Source organism: Scyliorhinus torazame, chromosome 21 (genome assembly GCF_047496885.1).
Source record: "Scyliorhinus torazame isolate Kashiwa2021f chromosome 21, sScyTor2.1, whole genome shotgun sequence".
NCBI lineage: Eukaryota > Metazoa > Chordata > Chondrichthyes > Carcharhiniformes > Scyliorhinidae > Scyliorhinus > Scyliorhinus torazame.
Window position 1 is genome coordinate 123,644,665 of NC_092727.1, and position 23,005 is coordinate 123,667,669.

Here is a 23,005-nt window from a genome sequence, read left to right on the forward strand (position 1 = left end):
GATACACTTCAGACCTCCAGGCTTACTGTGTTCGACCTTCCCCCAGCTTACCCTCCCTCTTCGCCAGCCTGACCCTGGTACCATGCTTATCCCCAGTGTCTACACTTGTTGGCTTACTGTTCTGATTCCCACCCCCTGCCACATTAGTTTAAACCCACCCGAATCACACTACCTCCCAACCAGGATATTGGTGGCCCTCCAGTTCAGGTGTAACCCGTCCTTCGTGTACAGGCCTCACCTTCCCTGGAAGACATCCCAAAGATCCAAAAAACTGAAGCCCTCCCTCCTGCACCAGTTCTTTAGCCCCGTGTTCAGGTGCACTACATCCCTGTTTCTAGCCTCGCTAGCACGTACCACGGAGAGTAATCCTGAGATTACTACGCTAGCGGTCCTGCTTTTTAATCTTCTACCGAACTCCCTGGGGATGAGGGGGTCTCATTGAAATTTACAGGATATTGCACGGCTGGATAGAGTGGATGTGGAGAGGATGTTTCCACTAGTAGGAAAAACAAGAACCAGAGGACACCATCTCAGACTGATGGGATGATCCTTTAAAACAGAGATGAGGAGGAATTTCTTCAGCCAGAGGGTGGCGAATCTGTGGAACTCTTTGCCGCAGAAGGCTGTGGAGGCTAAATCATGGAGTGTCTTTAGGCAGAGATAGAAAGGTTCTTGATTAATAAGGGGAGCAGGGGTTATGGGGAAAAGGCAGGAGAATGGGGATGAGAAAATATCAGAAATATGATTGAATGGCGGAGCAGACTCGATGGGCCGAGTGGCCTAATTCTGCTCCTATGTCTTATGGTCTAAGTCAGAGTAAGGCAGAAAGTTAGTAGCAGTGTGTAAACTGACCTGCATGGATCAGAAAGATCCTAGATTGTGCAACTTGATGAGTTATCTGAGCTCAGCTAGTTACAGAGCCGATACACTGCAATTCATAGAATCATAGAATTTACAGTGCAGAAGGAGGCCATTCGGCCCATCTAGTCTGCACCGGCTCTTGGAAAGAGCACCCTACCCAAGGTCAACACCTCCACCCTATCCCCATAACCCAGTAACCCCATCTAACACTAAGGGCAATTTTGGACACTAAGGGCAATTTATCATGGCCAATCCACCTGACCTGCGCATCTTTGGACTGTGGGAGGAAACCGGAGCGCCCGGAGGAAACCCACGCACACACGGGGAGGATGTGCAGACTCCGCACAGACAGTGACCCAAGCCGGAATCGAACCTGGGACCCTGGAGCTGTCAAGCAATTGTGCTATCCACAATGCTACCGTGCTGCTATTACCAAGGGAATGTTTCTTTTAGAAACAGAAATGGCTTCTGGTCAGAAAAGGAAAGAGACAACTTGCGTTTCGATAATGTCTTCAGTTTTACAGCCAATGAGCTACTTTTGAAGTGTAGTCACTGTTGTAATGCAGGAAACGCAGCAGCCAATTTAGGCACAGTAGGATCCCACAAACAGCAATGAGATAGTGGCCAGATAATCTGTGTTTAATGATGGCAGCTGAGTGATAAATATTTGCCACACCTGCTCGTCGTTGACATAGTGCTGTGGGATCCTTACATTTCACTCGACGGGGTCAGATAGGGCCTTGTTTTCACATCTCAACAAGGTGACAGCACCTCAGACAAGTGAAGCATCCCCGTAGGACTGAGCTGAGCTACCAAAAAGATACGGAGCACTTCCTAAGTTTGAAAACAATTTCAGGCTCAGCCCCGATACCCCACAGAGTTCAATAGGCTCCCATCGTTCAACATATAAAGAATGATCACATAGATGAGGTACCCATGGGCTCCAAGTATCCATGTAACAGGAGAACTCGAGGGGTACGAAGCCTGGCACATTCTCAAGATTTTGGCTACTGTGGTAGCAATAAGCCAGGAGGCTGGAGTTTCCTCAACCCCTCCAGTTTTCAGTAGAAACTAGACATTAGAAACTCCCCCATGAATATCTTGAAATACAATATTGATAAATCAAGTTTAGGAATCCAAGCTAGATAGGCTGCAGCCAGAGAGGTAAATCTGCAAATAATAATTAAATGCCTGGGCCATGTTGTGTCAAGGTGGCCTGCTCAGTTGCACCAGACTCATCATTAATCTTTCACAGCTTGCCTTTGCCAAAATCTCCAACAATCGTCAAGTTTGCCAGGACGATAAAAAGACACAATCTGTGATCTAACTGACTGATCCAGCAGGCAGCACAGCGGGGAGCGCAGAGCGGACAAGAATTCAACGCTATCACGCGTTGTTTTCCTATCTAGATTACTTTCAAGGACTCCAGTAATAATTACACATTGGACTAAATGAATAAACATTATCCCCCTTTCTCGCATTGTTTCTCTCTAAAGAAAACCAATCAAGTGCACAACAAAAGAAAAATCAGAGTGTAGGAGCTGGAGGAGATTTATTTGATCATAGTCCATATAACATAGAACATACAGTGCAGAAGGAGGCCATTCAGCCCATCAAGTCTGCACCAACCCACTTAAGCCCTCACTTCCACCCTATCCCCCTAACCCAATAACCCCTCCTAACCTTTTTGGACACTAAGGGCAATTTAGCATAACCAATCCGCCTAACCTGCGCATCTTTGGACCATGGGAGGAAACCGGAGCACCCGGAGGAAATCCACGCAGACACTAGGAGAACGTGCAGACTCCGCACAGACAGACAGTGACCCAGCAGGGAATCGAACCTGGGACCCTGGTGCTGTGAAGCCACAGTGCTAGCCACTGTTCTACCCGATAAGATTCAAGGTCATCATTTTTGCTCACACTGTGAAAAAACAAATTGTTAAAACTGGAAGCTTGGGACTACGATCATCTAATGGGAAGCTGCAGCAACTATGATCAAGATATCTTAACATGGCTGCAGTTTTCTTGAAGCTTTGGGCTTCCTGTGCCCTGTGCCTGGTTGTCACCGAACTCTACACTTCTTGTTACAAGGGGAGTTACCCTCACTAATCAGTGTCAGCTATTCCCTCGCAGTCACCGAGGAAAGGCACATCAGGTAAGTGGTGTAACAGACCAGGGACATCCCAATTCTGACCCCTCGGCAATAAAATTAGTTTATCTCAATTGGATACATTGTCCCGAAAGGTCGTTTGTGTTGGCTACAAGACAGACAGATTAGTATTTATGCTGTGCTTTTCACAACCTCAGCCCATCCCATATTAACCCTCGACAAAAGTATTTTTGAAATGTAGTCACCATTGTGCACACAAAGAGCAACCAAATATGTCATCAAATAATCGGTTTTAGTAATTTTAGTTGAGGGATAAACATTGGGCAGGGCATGAGGAACACCCCCTCTGTCCTTCAAAATAGTACAATGGATCTTGAACATCAGGCAGAGAGGTTTGACAGAGCCATGGCTCAACATCTCATCCAATGGATAACACGTCAGACAGCGCAGCACTCCCTCAGTATTAACACTGTTTGTGTCAGCCTAGATTCGATGCTCTGCAGTGAGATTCAAACCCACAACCTTGGACTCTGAGGTGGGAATGCCAAAGACCGAGCAACAGAGGAGGTATCATCCGTCTCAATTATTGTTAGATCCCTCGTGGGCGGCACAGCGGTTAGCACTGCTACCTCACAGCGCCAGGGACCCGGGTTCGAATCCAACCTTGGGTGACTGTCTGGGCGGAGTCTGCACTTTCTCCCCGTGTCTGCGTGGGTTTCCTCCGGGTGCTCCGGTTTCCTCCCACAGTCCAGAGATGTGCAGGTTGGGTGGATTGGCCACGCTGAATTGCCCCTTAAGTGTCCAAAGGTTAGGTGGGTTACGGGTATAGGGAGGGCAATTGGGCCTAGGTAGGGTATTCTTTCGAAGGGTCAGTGCAGATTTGACGGGCCGAACGGCCTCCTTCTGCACTGTAGGGATTCTATGGAAAAGTGTCTGATGCTAAAGATGTCAGCTTTAGGCCCAAACATGCAGGCTTACGAAGGCCTCCCTACCCGTCTCTATAAGCTACAACCTCTCAAGTTTAGAAATCCAGATTTTAAATTCATAACCAGTCTTGTCCACCATTTACCCTTACCCTCACTATCCTGTACTCTCTGATGCATTAAATTTAAAACCTTTGTTCTCATTCCAAAACACTCTATGACCTATCAGGTCATAGGTGGATTTCAGGAGGTTTCAGGTTCGGTGGATTGGCCATGCTAAATTACCCTTAGTGTCCAAAATTGCCCTTAGTGGTGGGTGGGGTTACTGGGTTATGGTGATAGGGTGGAGGTGTTGACCTTGGGTAGGGTGCTCTTTCCAAGAGCTGGTGTAGACTCAATGGCCCGAATGGCCTCCTTCTGCACTGTAAATTCTATGATAATCTAGCTCCAACGTCAAGTCCCCTAACTCCATACTTTTGTACATTAGCCCCCCCACTCTCTATTAGGAGTAAAGCCATCAGCCACTTCAACCCTACTGTCTGTAACGCCCTCCCTCAATCATTCACCTCCCTAAATCATTCACCTCTTCTACCGCTAATTTTGAAATCTATGTTTCAGTGACTGTTGGATGGGTGTTTGCTGCAAGTCTTCAGTCTTTGGTAGGTTAACCGCAAGCCTTTATTAACCATGTGTAACTCCATACATATATAGTCATGGGTACAGGCATGGAGCTATCTCCACATCTCGATCTTTTCACCTCTCTGCTCAGCACCATACTGACCCTGGGTCAGGGTCATGTGCCTTCTTACATAACCATACGGGCGGTACTGTACTCCGTCCCATATTAACCCTACATGTGCCAGATCCTTGTACGACAGCAGCTACATTTCATTGACCGCAAAACACTTTGGGATATTTTGAGCTTACAATTTATCATTTCCTTTCCCCGGTTTTCAGCCAAACTTCCTAATCGCTCAGTCATCTCTATCCTCCACCCATCTCGAATGCAAGTCGCATCACACCTGCTATATAAATACAAGCCACAACCTCGATAGCCTGTGCACTTGCCGTGTTCACAGCTGAATAACGTCCTGTCGTGCTTGATGCTGCAAGGTGAGCACAGTCTTTGAAACCACAGCGCCTTGAGAATGTGCATCACTAAGCAGGCGGCAGCAGTTCAGAAAGCAGCTTCACTGACAACTTTGCAAGGACAACGAAGGACATCATCGACATCCTCAATCCAGTAATTAATTTTTGAAAAGTCAGGATGACCAGAGGAGGAGAGAAGGATTGAAACAAAATAATAAATTCATATGGACAGTTCTTGGTTACACTGAAACCCATGAGTTTTTAAATTCAAAAGCAACATGTTTCTTCACTGCTGACATTCTCTGTTAATGAGGAAATAGTTAAGGAAGCTGCAAGGGGGAAGAGTGTTTCAGTGCAGGCCGTGACCTTTTTTTAAAAGCAATTACATCATGGGAATTCCTGTTGCCTTCGTTACAGTGAACACAGCAGCTTTAGTGCATTTGGAGCCACCGTGTTCATTTAATAAAAGAAACAAAAAAAAAAATCTTTATTTGTGTCGCAAGTAGGGTTACATTAACACTGCAACGACGTTACTGTGAAAATCCCCTCGTCGCCACATTCCGGCGCCTGTTCGGGTGCACAGAGGGAGAATTCAGAATGTCCAATTCACCTAACAAGCATGTCTTTCGGGACTTGTGGCAGGAAACTGGAGACTCCATTGAGCGCTGCAGGATTTTGACACCAAGGATAGAACCCGGTGAGGCGGCACCTGGAGTACAGGGTACAGTTTTGTCGTGTTGGTGTTCTGATGCACAAATGATCCAACACGGCTGTAGATGGTACAACTCTGTTTTATTGTCTAAACAACGGTAACAACTAACCGCTGGCTTGGGTACATGCTTCACCAGCTAACCTGTGGACCCAGCCCTATCACTATCTAATTGAGGCACTCAGCACATGGTGTATGTCTGAGTGGCGCGCTGTGAGCTCTGTGCTCTGAGCTATCTCCTGGTAGAATGAGCGGCAACTGTGGTGTTCCCTGTTTTATAGTGCGTGTGCTCGCACTGGTGATTGGCTGCGATGTGTGTGCGCTGGTTGGTCTAAACTGCCTGTCCATCAGTGTGTGTGTGATTGCACCATGATATGCTGATGTGGATATCATGACAGTTTTGGCCTCCGAACCCAAGGCAGGACATCCCTCCAATAGAGGGCGTGCACAGAATCACAGAATTGTTATAACACAGGAGGACATTCGGCCATTTAGGCCACACCGGCTCACCAAAACAGCATCTTGATTTAGGGCCATTCCGCTGCACATTGTTTCGATTAAAGTGATCATCTAACACCCTCTGAAATGCCTCAACTGAACCTGCCTCCACCACATTTCCGGGCCGTGCGGTCCAGACCCGAACCACTCGTTGTGTGAAGACTATTTTTTCCCTCGTATCGCATCTGCCTCTTTTGAAAATCATTTTAAATCTGTACCCTCTCTTTCTTGATCTTTTTATAAGTGGGAACAGTTTCTCCGCATCGATTCTGTCCAGCCCCCTCATGATTTTGAACATCTCTAATCAAATCTTCCTTATCTCTCCAAGGAGAACAGTCCCAACTTCTCCAATCCAATCTAATAATCTTTATTAATAATAATCTTTATTATTGTCACAAGTAGGCTTACATTAACGCTGCAATTAAGTTACTGTGCAAATCCCCTAGTCGCCGCACTCCCGATGCCTGTTCGGATACACTGCGGGAAAATTCAGAATGTCCAATTCGCCTAACAAGCACGTCTTTCGGTACTTGTGGAAGGAAACCGGAGCACCCGGAGTAAACCCACGCAGACACGGGGAGAGCGTGCAGACTCCACCACAGACAGTGACCCAAACTGGGAATCGAACCCGAGAGCCTGGGGCTGTGAAGCAACAGTGCTAACCACTGTGCTATCGTGCCACCCTTAATTAAACAACTGGAAGCTGGAGTACAGGCAGAGGGATTCATCCTTACCAGGGAATTAGTGCTGTCCTCGTGTCAGCCATGCTGCAAGCCGTACACCCACATAAATGATTAATCCAAACATAAATTATGATTGAATTCCAAATCGCTCCCCCAATCCACAAGAGAATATTGGATTTCCTGCCAACTGCATTGTGCATATTTATTGAGACCCGCTGAACCAGTTCCAGTTACCCGACCCCCATCCCCACCCCAGCCTCCCCATTCCTTTCCATTTTAACCAATGGCTGTTTCTCCTCTTAAATGTTCCTAAGTTCCAAAATGCACTGACATACACACAGCGCCCTTGCAATCGCCCTACCCCAAGACTGCGAAACTATTGAATTCCTCACATACCTCAGTCCCTCGCTCCTTGCCACAGCATTTCAAAACTCAAACTACTAATCTAATCACAGCTTCTGGATTTGCCTTGCTGTCTCATTTCAACCTTGGCTCGGTCTCTGGTGTGGGCCTCGCCCCTTCACCTCGTTCTCAGTAGCTCAGGCAGCCATTGGATTTTTCCGTGGACCTCAGTTCAGTGGTTGGAGCGTTAACGGGCATTGGATGCGCTAAAGGCCACGGTACAGTCACCGACATCGTAGAGTCAAAGAATCCCGACAGTGTAGAAGGAGGCCTTTCAGCCCATCGAGTCTGCACCGACCCTCTGAAAGAGCACGCTACTCAGGCCCACTCCCCCGCCCTATCCCCTCCGCCCCATCTAACCTGCGCATCTTTGGACTGGGGGAGGAAACCGGAGCACCCGGAGGAATCCCACGCAGATGCGGGAGAAAGAGCAAACTCCACACACAGACAATCATCCAAGGCTGGAATTGAACCCGGGTCCCTTATGCTAGGAGGCAGCAGTATTAACCACCATGCCACCTACCAGAGAATTGCAAAGTGGGTATTCAAAGAAGCCTCCTCCTATTACAAATTATACACATTGGTTTTTAAATTTAGAGTACCCAATTCTTTTTTTCCCCCCGTTTAAGGGGCAACTTAGCATGGCCAATCCACACATTCTGCACATTTTTGGGTTGTGGGGGTGAGATCCACTCAGTCATGAGGAGAACATGCAAACTCCACACGGACCATGATCAGAGGCCGGAATCGAACCCGGGTCCTCAGTGGCGTGAGGCAGCAGTGCTAACCAATGCATCACCGTGCCGCCCCTACAAATTGCACACATGCAGACAGCATTTTGCACATCCTACCCTGATGCATTAACTGAAAGCATTTTACAGAAGGGAGATGAAGGTTTCCTCCCCCCCCAGCGAGCTTTGTGATCGGAAAAAGGGCTGCCTGAAAGGGCGTGGAAGCAGGTTCAAAATCCCTCAATAGTGAGATTGGTTTGAAATGTGAAGTAGAAATATTTGGGGGCTATGAAAAAAGCAGAGGATTGAAACAAATTGAGCAGCTTTTTCAAAGAGTCAGCACAAGCGTACAGACACATGGGGCGGGATTCTCCCATCCCGCGGCAGTGTCCACGTCGTCGTAAACGCCGTCACGTTTTACGACAGTGTGAACGGGCCGCTCCCACCAGTAATTCTGGCCCCTCCAGGGGAGCAGCACGGTGCTGGAGCGGTTCGCGCCGCTCCAGCTGCAGATTCCGATACAAACTGTGCGCTGCGGGATCCGTGCATGCGCAGTTGCGCGGCGCCAACGAGGACATGCGCAGTGGAACCGGCGGCAACATGCGCATGCGCAGTGGCCTCCTTCAATGCGCCGGCCCCGACGCAACATGGCGCAGGGCTACAGGGGCCTGCGCGTAGGAAAGGAGGCCCCCAACCACAGAGGCCGTCCTGCCGATCGGTGGGCCCGGCCACATCGGAGGCCCCCCCCAGGGTCGGACTCCCCCCGCCCCCCCACAAAGGCCGGCACCCGACCCTTACACGCCAAGGTCCCTCCGGCCCAGAGCAGGTTAGAACGGCGCCGGCGGGACTCGGCTCTTTTCTTACGGCCGCTCAGCCAATCCGGGCCGGAGAGCGGCCCGCCGGCGATTCTCCGACCCAGCGCAGGGTCGGAGAATCCCGCCTATGGTCTTGTCTGCATTGCATGATTCTGAAGAATGGCCAAAGCAAACAAACTTCTAAAATTAACTTTGACAGATTGCACATTCGTTCTTAAGCTCTCTTTGCAACATCAGCCCTCAGCTACAATGCTAAGAAGTTCAAACAGGACCATCTTAAAACAAAATCACAGCATCTGGAACAGCTGGCCATCGGCCTAGCAGAGAACAACTCTCCTAACATCAGCATGATGCTTTTGCGTGTAATTCCATGTACCAACTATACATGACCAGGCAGTTCCCAAATGTCTTACATTCTTAGAAATTGAGACCATATTTTGGCTTCATGTCGCCAAATTCTAGGAAAGGAAATAGAGTCTCTAGATAAAATGCAAAAAAGAACTGCAAGGTAATTTATTGCCAGGCTGGGTCCCTCTTCTCTTAAAAGGGACAAGCTGAGTGGTGACCTTAATAGAGATCTTTTAAAATTAAGAAATGTTTTGAGAGAGTGAACACAAAGCAAGTGTTTCCAGCTTTCGAGAACAGTAAAACTAGCAGTCATCAACATAAAAGTCACGCAGAAATCAAACAGGTAATTCAGAAGAACCTTTTTACTCAGAAATGGTGGGCGGGTTTCTCCAGTTCCCCAGCCGTTTGTTTCCCGGAGGTGCGCCGTTCACTGGTGGCGGGATTCTCTCTTCCCGGCGCTTGTCAATGGGATTTCCCTTTGAAGCCACCCCTCGCTGCTGGGAAACCTACAGGTGGGGGTGCGCTGCTGGTAGGAAACGTCAATCACAACGGCCGAAGAATTCTGGCAGGTGAGAATGTGGAACCGACCACCACATGGAATTGCTGAAGTGAATACTATAAAAGCACTCAAGGAGAGGATAGACAGATTAATGCATGGCTGGAGAAATGGTGCAGGAGAGAGACAGGAGGGACATTGGGACTGTTTTTGGGGGGCAGTGGGACCTGTACAAGGTGGACGGTTTGCACCTGAACCGAAATGGGACCGGTGTCTTTGCAGGATAGTTTGTGAGTGCTGTTGGGGAGGGTTTAAACTAACTTGGCAGGGCCTGGGATCCGGAGAGAAGGGTCAGCAGGGATAGATGCACAGTCAAAATTAAAAGAGACATCAAGTGAGTGAGGAAAACACAAAATGTCTACACCAGTTAAGTCATAAAGGGGTTTGGCAAGATTGGATGGTATTTATTTTAATGCAAGGAATCTGAAGAACAAGGCAGATGAATTGAGGGCACAAACTAAAACATGGGGGCCACTGGGACACAGCTGAGAGAAGGGCAGGATTGCCAGCTCAATACTCCAGGATACAGGATCCTCAGGTGAGATAGGAAAAGAGGTAAAAGAGGAGGGGGTGTTGTAATTGATTCCCTCATCAAAATTGCAACAGTAAAGAGGGATGACATCTTAGAATTTTCTTCAACTGAAACCATAGGAGTACAACTTAAAAACCAAAAAGGAGCAATCACATTGGTAGGAGTGTTCTATCGGCCCCCTAACAGTCCGAGAGAAATAGAAGAGCAGATATGTAGGCACATTTCAGAGAAGTATAAAAGTAATAGGGTAGTGGGGGATTTCAACTTCCCCAATATCAACTGGGGTAGTCATAATGAAAGGTTTGGAGGAAGCAGAATTCTTAAAATGCACCAGGATAACTTTTTAAGGCAATAAGTAGAAGGACCTACAAGAGAGGGGGTGGGCCTGGAATTAATTTTCAGTAACGAAGCTGGACAAGTGGTTGAAGTATTTGTGGGGGGGCATTTTGCAGACAGTGATAATAAGTCCGTTAGATTTAGGGCAGCACGGTAGAGCAGTGGTTAGCATTGCTGCCTCACGGTGCCGAGGTCCCAGGTTCGATCCTGGCTCTGGGTCACTGTCTGTGTGGAGTTTGCACATTCTCCCCGTGTCCGCGTGGGTTTCGCCCCCAAAACCCAAAGATGTGCAGGGTAGGTGGATCGGCCACGCTAAATTACCCCTTAATTGGAAATAATGAATTGGGTAATCTAAAAAAAATTTTTTTTTAAATAAGTCCGTAAGATTTAAGATTATTATGGAAAAGGACAAGGATAGGCCTGAGACCAAAGTTCTAAACTGGGGGAATGCTGATTTTAATCAGATCAGGTAAAATTGGCCAGAGTGGACTGGGAGCAGACACTTTTAGATAAATCTGTGACAGAACAGTGGGACGCATTCAAGGCGGAAATAGGGAGAGTACATGGCCAACGTGTTCCAGTCAAGAAAAGGGTGGGACCCACAAATCCAGTGAACCCTGGATACCAAAGGATATACAGCATTGGATAAGGAGAAAAGGTGAGGCTTATGGCAGATATTGAGGATTCAAAACCGCAGAAGCATTGTGGCATGTGGTATGTGTAAGAGGGAACATAAAAATGAAATTAGGAGAGCAAAAAAGGGGACATGAAAGGATACAGGCAGGTAAAACCAAGGAAAATCCTAAATTGTTTTACAAGTACATTAAGCGTAAAAGGATACCAATGGAAAGAGTAGAGCCCATTAAGGACCACATTGGTCATTTGTGTGTGGAACCGGAGCATGCAGATAGGGTTCTAAATGAATACTTAGTGTCAGTGTTCACTCGTGAGAGGGACAATGTGGGTATAAAAATCAGGGAGAAGGATTGCAATAAAATTAAAGAGATTAACAGAGACAGAGAAGAGGTTCTGAGTGGTCTCGCAGGCTTAAAAGTAGACAAATCTCCAGGGCCAGATGAAATGTGTCCCAGGCTGAAGCAGGGATGCCAACAATAATTTTCAATTCCTCTCTGATCACAAGAGAGGTACCAGAGGACTGGAGGATAGCCATTGAACCATTAGTCAAGAAGGGAGGAAGGGATAGAGCAGGAGACTACAGACCAGTCAGTCTACCCTCAGTGCTGGAGAAACTATAGGAAGCTATTCCGAGAGACAGAATTAATCTGCTTTGGAGAGGCAGGGGTTAATCAAGAACAGTCAGCATGGTTTTGTTAAGGGGAGATCACGTCTCACCAACTTGATTGAATTTTTCAAAGAGGTGCGTAGATGAAGGAAATGCATTTGACGTAGTCTACTTGGATTTCAGCAAGACCTTTGATACGGTTCCAGATGGGAAACTGATAGCGAAGGTAAGAGCCCTTAGGATCCAAGGAAATTTGGTAAATTGGATCCAAAATTTGTTGAGTGACAGGAAGCAGAGGGTGATGGTCACGGGGTCCTTCTCTGACTGAAAGCCAGTGTCCAATGGGGTCCCGCAGGGATCAGTGTTGGGGCCCTTGCTATTTGTGGTTGATATAAATGATTTAGATATGGATGTAGGAGGGTTGATCAGTAAGTTTGCAGATGATACACAAATTGCTGGGGTGGTAAAAGGAGGATAGCCATTGAGTACAGAAGGGGCAGCACGGTAGCATTGTGGATAGCACAATTGCTTCACAGCTCCAGGGTCCCAGGTTCGATTCCGGCTTGGGTCACTGTCTGTGCGGAGTCTGCACATCCTCCCCGTGTGTGCGTGGGTTTCCTCCGGGTGCTCCGGTTTCCTCCCACAGTCCAAAGATGTGCAGGTTAGGTGGATTGGCCATGATAAATTGCCCTTAGTGGCCAAAATTGCCCTTAGTGTTGGGTGGGGTTACTGGGTTATGGGGATGGGGTGGAGGTGTTGACCTTGGGTAGGGTGCTCTTTCCAAGAGCCGGTGCAGACTCGCTGGGCCGAATGGCCTCCTTGTGCACTGTAAATTCTGTGATAATATAGACAAGCTGGTCAGATGGGCTGATAAATGACAAACAGAGTTCAATCCAGCTAAAGTAGGAGGTGAAGCACTTGGGCAGGACCCTGTAAAGCACCGAGGATAGACTTGGATTGTTTTCCTTGAAGCACAGGAGATTGAGATGTATAAAACTATAAGGGCATAAATAGAGTAGACAGGAAGAAACTTTTCCCCTTGGTGGAGGGATCATTGACCAGGAGGTATAGATTTAAGATAAGGGGCAGTAGGTTCAGAGGTGATGTGACAAAATGCTTTTATACCCAAAGGGTGGTGGAAGTTTGGAACTCGCTGCCTGAAAGGGTGGTGGAGACAGAGACCCTCGTAACATCCACGATATATTTAGATGTGCACTTGCGATCCCTAGGTGTACAAGGCTGTGGGCCAAGTGCTGGGAAATGGAATTAGAATAGTTAGGTGATTGTTTATGGCTGGTGCAGACGTGATGGGCAAAAGGCCTTTTCTGTGCTGTATGAGTCTATGGGAACCTTGTGGGAGAACGGAATTGAGGGACATGCTGAGTGAGTTATGCAAGGAAAGGGCGGAGTTTTGAGTGGTACGTAGACATCAGCTAGATGGGACGAATGGCCTGTTTCTGGGTCGTAACGTTTATGTAATTCGATTGTCCAGGAGACACACATCTCTTTCAAACAAAAGCTTCTGGCCCACATCAGGGCTCCAGTCAGATACTTACATTGCTGACCAGTTCCTGGTTCTTCTTAATCCGCTCCAGTTCTGGAGTGTTGGCCACAGCACTAAAGCCTTTCCCTTTGCTCTTTTCAAAATCTTCTTTGTATTGCACCTAAGAGCAGAAAAGAGAGAGAGAATTAGCCAAACTCTTCGAAAGCTAGGCAGACACCGAGACGGTTACACATAATTAACAGCCCAGAACAGGCCAATCGGCCCATCTCATATGTGCCAGTATGAGCCATCTCCCAGCCCTACTTCATCTCACTCCAGCAACACATCCTTCTGCCCGTTCCTCCCTCATACATTCATCTAGCACAAGGCCCTGGATGCAGAAGAGGGACTGTGGAGGTAACCTTTGCTGATCGTCTGACTAGAAAATGTCACTGTTTCCCTTTTTTAAACAATTAATGATGAACGTGAGGTTCAAAACTGCTTAATAATAACCAACATACATAGCACGGACACTTGCATTTATCTAGCGCCTTTAAGGTAGCAAAATGGCACAAAGCATTCCACAGGAGTGTCATCAAACAAAATTTAACACCGAGATACTATTAGACATCCAAAAGCATGGTCAAAGATCTAGGTTTTCAGGAGAATCTTAAACGGAGTAAAAAGATGTAGTGAAGGTTACAGAGTGGATCATGGAGCCTTCGCTCCAGGCAGCTGAAGACATGGCCACCAATGGTGGAACTATTAAAATCATGGTTCCTCAAAGAGATGATATTTTTTATTTTAAAAAAAATTAGAAAAATGCTCCACAAACTCGGTCACTTCAACATTTGAGTTTCCCCCTTTCTGTCTTTCAGGTATCTACTTTCCTCCAATTCTGGTGATCCATTAAGTCTGAGAAATCGCCTTGTAAAGACTGCTCATTTTTAATCGAGTTGCAGTTTGCCTCGGTTGGTGAACACTTGCAAGGTAAAGGGCATTGAGGAGGGAAACCGGACAGTGCAGTGATAACATGGTTGTGTTGTAATTCCCCGACTGACCACTAGGAGTCTCATTAGTATATAAGTGAATGTTAGAGTCAGGTGACCCCCTCAGACTGACTGGAGAGCTGGAAGAGAGAGGTTGCTTGTGCATGATCTTACTGTTATTCATCTGTTGTTTTGTATATAGTTGACCCACAGTTAATATTAATAAATCCTTTGTAACTTTAGCTACAAGTGTTCTTGTAATATAAATCAGGCCATCCGACAAGAACATTACAGACAGTAAAAGTGAAAATAAGACACCATCTGATGTCTTTGTGTTCTGAAAAGGACCCCGATGTGCCCAGCACGGAGTCCTCGGAGTGTCCATTGCAAATCCCCACAGCATTATTTCAAATAGGGTGGTGGCGCCTAATGGGAGCGATTAAACTTCGGAAAAATTACTTTATACGATGTCCCAAAACAATTTAGGATCGAAGGCAGTGAAAGACTCAATATAAATGCTTGATCGTTTTATTGTTTTCCCCCAATGTCCTGGCCAATATTAATCTCTCCGTCAAAGAGAAATAGAGGAAGCTCTTAATTATCGCCTTGCCATTTGTGAGATACTCCTGATCAGAAATGAGCTGTTGCTTTTATTGTACATTCCAACACACAGCAATGTTCTTTCTCCATCTTTCAGGTCACCTGTAAGGATGCCAACACTGCAGGATTTATCTGCAAATATCCAGGAACGCAAGATTAATCTCCTGAACACGACTGAGAGACTCGATGGAGAAAGACTATTGGGCTATAAAACAAAATTATTCTTTCTTCCCCTTTTTCGTTGAACAGTTTTATTTGTTGGTTTGGGGAAGGGCAAGGAGTGTCATAAATTAGTCAATTGTTCAGCAAGGAATGGTTTCATTTTGCAATTGGCCGTAGGGAGGCGGAGACTCGTGATAATTAATATGTTATCGACCTTAGGCAGGACGTGGGACGGGGCAATTGGAAGCGACGGGTCACTTGATGCTGCCTGCAACAAGAGTTGGCAACCTGACGGCATCCAGATTGAAACTTTGCTTCCATTCCCAAAGCACTGGAAAATTAATTAAATATCCAGGCAGGCCAAAACTCAGGCAGGAATGATTTGTTGTTTTTAATAGATACTCTGTCTCTCAAGGACAGCCTTTCATTTTAAAGTCACTTTTCCCTCTCCACTTATTCCAATTAGAATTTCAGCAGTCGTAAACAGATGCGTCAAGTAACTGTTTAACAAACAAACACATGCCCAAATCCCGTGTAGAACAAGAACTTAATATCAATTGAGCAGGAAGTATCAGCAATCTTTAAACCTGTACGCCGGGGGCGAGATACTCCGTTTCCCCGACACCAATTGCGTAACCAGCGAGCGGGCGGAGAGTTCCTTTTTACGCCGAAATCGGGGGCGGCAACGGTTTGACGCAGGTTTCGCATGCTCTGCCCCCTCCAAAATGGCATCATTGTGCGCATCACCTGAAGGCCCTCCCCTGGTGCCACGCCCCCGATGGACCCAGTACACGACGGCGCGAGGGGACATGTGGCCCCAGCCGTGCGGGAACCCGGCATGGCGGCTGCGGACTGTGTCCAGCACCGCCACAGTCGGGCGGAAGCCGTGCTGCTGGCTGGGGGGGGGGGGGGGTGGCTTCCGCAAGGGCTGGGGGGGGAATGGTGGGGGGTGGTCAGGGGGTGTCCAGGGAGACACTATCTGGCCGGCCGGGTCCATGAACAGCCGCCGCCATGTTGTATGGCGCGACCGCTGCAAGTCGTCGCCATGCACATGCGTGGCCATGGAACCGGCAATTCTCCAGCCGTTTGTTTTGGGGAGGCCGGGAGTGGCGCGGCTACTAGCCCCTCACCGGTCGCAGCGGCGACGAGGGGGCAGCGGCGATGATTTCCACGTAAAATGCCACAGATCCTCCGCACTTAGCATCAGAATCAGAGAATCTGACCCCTGGCTTCTTAACTATCTTCATTCACAAATACTCATTTTGTTTGCATTAAAAAAGTATTTGCGTTTAAATATATATTCCTATAAGTGATGTTTTGTTTGAAATTAGCCACCAGACATGTGGGAAGTTAACCAATCAGCAGCCTCTTACACACAGCTACAAGATGCAGTTCTATTAGGCAGAACTTTCCATTCTGGAGTCCATGTTCGATGGGGGATGAAGAAGTCATTGTGAATCCTGCCAGGCGTCAGATCAGCTGAACACACAGGATCGTCTGCTTTTCAACTCGTTACTTCTGCATCTACAAGGAACATGGCAAATCTCGCTGTGGAGCAAGCAGGAAGCCACTCGCAATGTTGTTACCTCATGGGGTCCTGCCGCCATATTTAATTAGCTCCCGGACAGCCATTCACTCACTGCAGGCCCGGAGCTCCACATTATACCTCAAACGACCCTTGCGGCCACAGCTCATACTGGAGATGCTGGCTGATGTGAGTGACCACATCCTGGGACATAGGAGGGCGCCTCCAGCATTGCCTATCACTCATTGTTAGACAAGAGCACCACCTGCGATATAGTCACGATGTTGCACGATATCCTGTTTGCCAACCTCTTGACCTTCTCAAGACTCTGCTGACTCTTGCTGCTCAAGCCCTTGCCCCTCCAAGTCCCGTGCCAACCCGCGATGGGTCCTGCTTCTCCTCATCTGGATAAGAGCCATTACCAAGTCAGGGTTGCCTACCGCCTGTATTATCAACGCCTCTGGAGTTTTGAACAAACTGAAGTGATATATTTAGTGAGTATATCCTTTCCAGCTTTCCCCCCATTAAAGCCAGGTGAAATATCCTGAGGATCAGAGATTGGGGCTTCACCAGTTCGTACATGAATATATATGGTGACTTAACACCCTGGATAAAGATCAACATGCAAGGAGCTTCCCTCTAACGCTATTACATTTGCCTCCTCTACCTTTGAAACACTGAGAGACCATTGCCTTGGCAGTATAGAATGACGAACTGCCTGATCTCTTGTTAGCCATGACCATTCATCCTAAAGGACAAAGGTTTGGTATCATGACTGACTGCCATCTCCACCAGCCATGCCCCTTGAAGTCATCCACCATCCTCCCTCATCCCTGCCTCTGACTGGAGCAGATGCAAATGGCACGGTATGAACCATGCTGGGAGCTCAATGTTATGGGGCCCTAACAGGGTGCCCCTTGAACTCCACTTACCCAAAACGACCCTCCTCCCCTCCCAGGAATCTCGTGTCTGACTAACTGCGTGGTCATGGTCAGATGTGGAAGAATGGTGTGCGTAACCTTTCAGATTCGCTCCATCTCTCTCTTTGGTCAAGCTTTTGATCACCTGTCCTAATGTTTACGGGCAACATGGTAGCACAGTGGTTAGCACTGTTGCTTCACAGTTCCAGGGTCCCAGGTTCGATTCCCGGCTTGGGTCACGGTCTGTGTGGAGTCTGCACCTTCTCCCCGTGTCTGCGTGGGTTTCCTCCGGGTGCTCCGGTTTCCTCCCACAAGTCCCGAAAGACGTGCTGTTAGGTGAATTGGACATTCTGAATTCTCCCTCAGTGTACCCGAACAGGCGCCGGAGTGTGGCGACCAGGGGCTTTTCACAGTAACTTCATTGCAGTGTTAATGTAAGCCTACTTGCGACACGAATAAAGATTTTTTTTTGTTTCTTTTATTAAATGAACCCGGTGGCTCCAAATGCACTAAAGCTGGTGTGTTAATGTAAGCCTACTTGTGACATTAATAAAGATTATTATCTCTATTTTGGCCCAGTGTTAAATTTTGCTGGTTACCGCTCCTGCAAAGCAACTTTGCATGTTTCTGCGATCTTAAAGCCACTACAAAATTTAATTTGTTGCTATCAGCAATCCGTCCAATTCACTTTGCTAATATATAACTATCTTACTCGTAACACTAACATACCATTAGCTTCAAGGCTGTCCATATCCGTGGTGCATCCTCATTTAATGCTAAAGAGAACTAGTAAAAACTCAGTAGTGCAGGCAGTCAAACGTTCAGGTCCTTTGGGTCACTGTCCGTGTGGAGTTTGCACATTCTCCCCATGTCTGCATGAGTTTCGCCCCCACAACCCAAAGACGTGCAGGTTGTGTGGATTGGCCACGCTAAATTGCCCCTTAATTGGGGGAAAAAAAATAATTGGGTACTCTAAATTTATTTTTAAAATACGTTCAGCTCCCAGCCACAGGGTTAATTTTAATACTTTATTTATAGTGCGGTGCTGCCTGTGGAGGATATATCACAATACAAGCGAGACGCTGCATACGCCTCCATAGAGGTTTTCATTATCTGGAGGCAATGATGATAGCTGCCCACACCAACACTTCCATCTGCCATATTATAATAATAATCATTATTGTCACAAATAGGCTTACAAGAACACTGCAATGAAGTTGCTGTGAAAAGCCCCTCGTCGCCACATTCCGGCGCCTGTTCGGGTACACGGAGGGAGAATTCAGAATATCCAAATGACCTAACAGCACATCTTTCGGGAATTGTGGGAGGAAACCGGAGCACCCGGAGGAAACACACGCAGACACTGGGAGAACATGCAGACTCCGCACAGACAGTGACCCAAGCCAGGAATCGAACCTGGGACCCTGGCGCTGTGAAGCAACAGAACTAACGACTATGCTACCGTGCCGCCCATTACGAAGTCCTCCCCCCACCAACCTCCCTTCCCCAGTAATAAATATTCTTTCCCTACGCGCAGTGATACAGGAGTTAGAAGATTGAAGGTCCAGCGACTTGAGCAGAAATTCTGGGAAACAGGGCAGTAATGTGGGAGTGCTGCACTATCAGAGGCGCTGTTGGTCCTCACAGGTGAATGTTTAAAAACCCCATGGCTCTATTTTGCAGAAGAGCAGGGGGATCTCTCCCTATCCCTTGCCATGGCAGGATTTGAACCCATGTCCCCACAGCATTAGCCTGGGGTTTCTGGATTACTAGCCCAGTTACATTACCCTCTCTTGCCTATATCTGCCTCGCATGCTCCCCATTGGTGACCCAACACACCCAACCTCTACCAATCAATAAGCAAGTAGACTCCATATTACCCGACTCCTGACTCTCAAAAACAATTGTTTCACCCCCATGTCTGATTACTTTAAAATAACCAACGATCAAAAAATGTATTCCAAGGAAAACGAAATGAAATGAAAATCGCTTATTGTCACAAGTAGGCTTCAACTGAAGTTACTGTGAAAAGCCCCTAGTCGCCACATTCCGGCGCCTGTTCGGGGAGGCTGGTACGGGAATTGAACCGTGCTGCTGGCCTGCCTTGGTCTGCTTTCAAAGCCAGCGATTTAGCCCAGTGTGGAAAAGGAGGAGAAAAGAAAATCAACGTTGCTCCGACTGACCCGTTTGAAAACAGAAGCTATGCGGAGAACAGCGACACCCCTGGAGTCCACGGGCAGGGAAAACCTCCACCTTCAGATGGAGGGCAAGACGCGGTCACAGCACAGGGAGGACAGAATAAGCAGAAAACAAGCCGTGCTCTTCAATTCAGCAATCGGACTGGCGTTCTGTCAGACCAGAACCTGCGGTGGTGCTGAGATGGAAACTATGATACATTGAAGGGGGGAGGTAGTTGAGCATTTGAGGGAGAAGGTTTTACTATTAACGGTAAGTTGAGGAAGAATAGGAGGAGGTTCAAAATGGAGCCTAAACACTAGTCTGGACAGATTGGGTTGAATGGCCTGCTTCTGTGCCATAGGTTCAATGGAATTCTATGTAATCTTGGATAGAGTGAGGCGAATTGGATAGCTCTTTCCAAAAACCAGCACCAACATGCCCTCTTTAGATTCCAGGATTTGAAATGATCTGTTCAGGCTCGTCCTCTTCCGCATTCTATCACTCTCCCACGAGACCCTACTATTGGCCACAATTGTCACAGAGAGCTTAAATATTCAGGAAATGGTATAGAGTAGGTGAAGGGATTGTCCAAACATTCCTTCTTCTTAGCTGTGAATTCTAGTTATTATTTGCTTTATATTGTAGCTGGTGAGAAACCTTTTGGTTTCTTTCAATCTGCTGCCCACCTTCATCAGCACACCCGAATATAAACCAGAGGGAACCATAGAAGGCAAGGTTACTACTCTCTCAACTGTCTGAACAGGGTTGTCTGTTGCAGCATCAGAAGCCGGAGTCACTGACTGTCCCAGGGAGAGTTTGGTGTCAACAAACCTCCAGGGCTAAGCCTCTGAACATTCAATCATTCGAACAAACCCAGCAATGTCTAAATAATGGTGATCCAGACGTTATCCAAATAGGCGCTGTCATGATATTTAGATAAGCATATCATGGTGCAATCACACACACACTGATGGACATGCAGTAGGACCAACCAACACACACACAACATCGCAGCTAATCACCAGTGAGAGCACACGCACTATAAAAACAGGGGACACTACAGTTCCCGCTCATTCCAGCAGCAGCCAGCTCAGAGCACCGAGCTCAGAGCCTGCCACTCAGACAGTCACCATGTGCTGAGTGCCTCACCCAGATAGTAATAGGACAGGGTCCACAGATTAGCTGGTCACCCAACATGACAGGCGCCACACACCAGCGACGCAACACGAATGAAAATAAATGTTTTTGGAAAGAATTTCAAACCACCGAGACTGTCCCATTGATGCTTCATTGATTGGAAGGCATTTTATGAAAAGAAAAATTCTTTGAGGTACCACTAGATAAACAAACATCAGAGGACACTTCCCTGCCTCAAAAGGGGATTTAGTAAGAACTGGTTTACATTTCATGATAATGTCACCCCTCCCCCAGCTATAGCCCCTTGTTTACTGGCATTTTAGAAATTGTGTTTCTCAAACGGTGAAGAATGTTAGAGCTGGAGATTTGATCATTTTCCAAGGCAACATGATGGGTTTCCTGTGGACATTCGAGGCAGTGTGGCCTGCTTCTGCACCATCGTTGAAAATTATTTTTGTTTTCTGAGCCCTTTTCATTTATTAGTTATAAAATTAGTGGAGGTGGGGACTACACAGTTTGACTGAGAGCTGACACTCATCCAATCTATTAACAAAAAGTTGGTTCACATTATATTTGTCAAGGGAAGGCAATGTATTGGAAGGATGGGCCCTTCAGGAGCCCTCGTGGTCCGAGAACACGAGCAGAGTGGTTGGAGACAAGATGCCACGTTATGAAACCTCCAGGAGTACGGTCAACCAGTGTTGGTGATGCCCACGTTCTTCAATAGAGAAACGCAGCAGAAGGCGCAACACAATGTGGCAACTAACACATCCCACTCCAAGGGAAACAACGGCAGTCATCCTGCTTAATCAAGTCCCTTGTGGCAGAATGGTCTTGAAAACAATTTCAATATCTGAACACGCAGGATAATATACATCAAGAGCAGTTTAGACAAAAGCAATGAAATATTTATGGTCACTCTCATCTCATTGGGCAAGCTATAATGCGTAATGTGCTTCACCACCCAATAAAGAACATATTGCTCAAAAAAGACACTGATTCAGTTGTTCCATGGGGACAACTTTATAACAGCTGACATCTAAAGAAAAACTTGCATTTATACAGCACCATTCACAGCTTCAAAACATCCCAAAGAGCTTCATGAAGCACCTGGAAGGATAGATACTGTTATAACTGGAAACAGTGCCTCATTAAAACATGTGGGGACAGAGGCTCATGTACAGAAGAGGGAGCGAGAGTCCTGCCTCCAAGCCACACCGTGTGCACCGTCGCGTTTTCCATTTCCATCTCCAGCACACTGTGCTTCTCTCCCTAGTAAAGAATGTATTGCATCATCACACTTGCTTTAATCTGGTTCAATCATTACATTGCAAGACCAACATTTTAACCGTCGGCATCGAAAGAGAAAGAGCAAGGCTTGGGTTTATGAAGTGCCATCCAGTGCAGGGGGAGGGGGGTGAGTGAAGAGAGCACCCAGAAGCAATATGTTCTCCACTCAGCACAGGCGCTCGCATACTTGGGGATCCAAACTCAAATCGAAACTCATTTGCCAACTGCAAAGAGACACGGGCAAACCTTGCACAGACCAAGGGTTGCCAACTCTAGCTGGACATATTCCTGGAGGTTTCATCAGGTGACCTATCACCTCCCAACGTCCCCAATCCACACTCCAATCATCAGTCGCCCAACATTATTCAGAAATGTTTGACAACATTTTTATTTCTTTTAATCAACCAAATTCAGACTCAAAAGCATACTAACTTTAAAGCAACTATCCTCCAACATTCAGTTCCGGCTCTCTTTTGTCTTGAGGTCTGTATTATAAGGCCCTGGTTGCCAAGGCAGCAACTCTGTATTCAGAGGTGGCGTATGTGACAACCAACAGAGTACAGCCTGTGGCAAGAGCTTGCGTGTCTAGTCTATTAACGTGGGGGTGTTTAGCACTGCAGCTATCACACGGTTCTGGCTGACCAGAAAACTACCCTTTGCATTGCCTGCCACGGGTGTATTGGAAGGATCTGCAGGTTGATCATCAACCGCCTTGGCCACGTTATGAATACACCTCCTGCAGCCATCAGAACTCAGAACGTCTGATGCAGAGGTAGGGATGTCACCCACCGCATCATAAGACCTCTCAAGCCAAGGATATTAGCTCCTCTCTGATTGCATTTCTGATTGGAGCAAGAAAAAGTCACACTATAGGCATGAAGGG

General features: G+C 47.2%; 1 protein-coding gene across 1 annotated transcript in view; it reads right to left on the reverse strand.

Annotated features, from left to right (window-relative positions):
• The window catches only part of lasp1 (LIM and SH3 protein 1), a 186,872-nt gene that overhangs the window by 33,487 nt on the left and 130,380 nt on the right, over positions 1-23,005 (reverse strand). Inside the window, exon 4 of the mRNA XM_072487444.1 lies at positions 13,395-13,502. Within this exon, the coding sequence (XP_072343545.1) occupies positions 13,395-13,502 (108 nt within the window). The remainder of the gene's footprint in view (positions 1-13,394; positions 13,503-23,005) is intronic.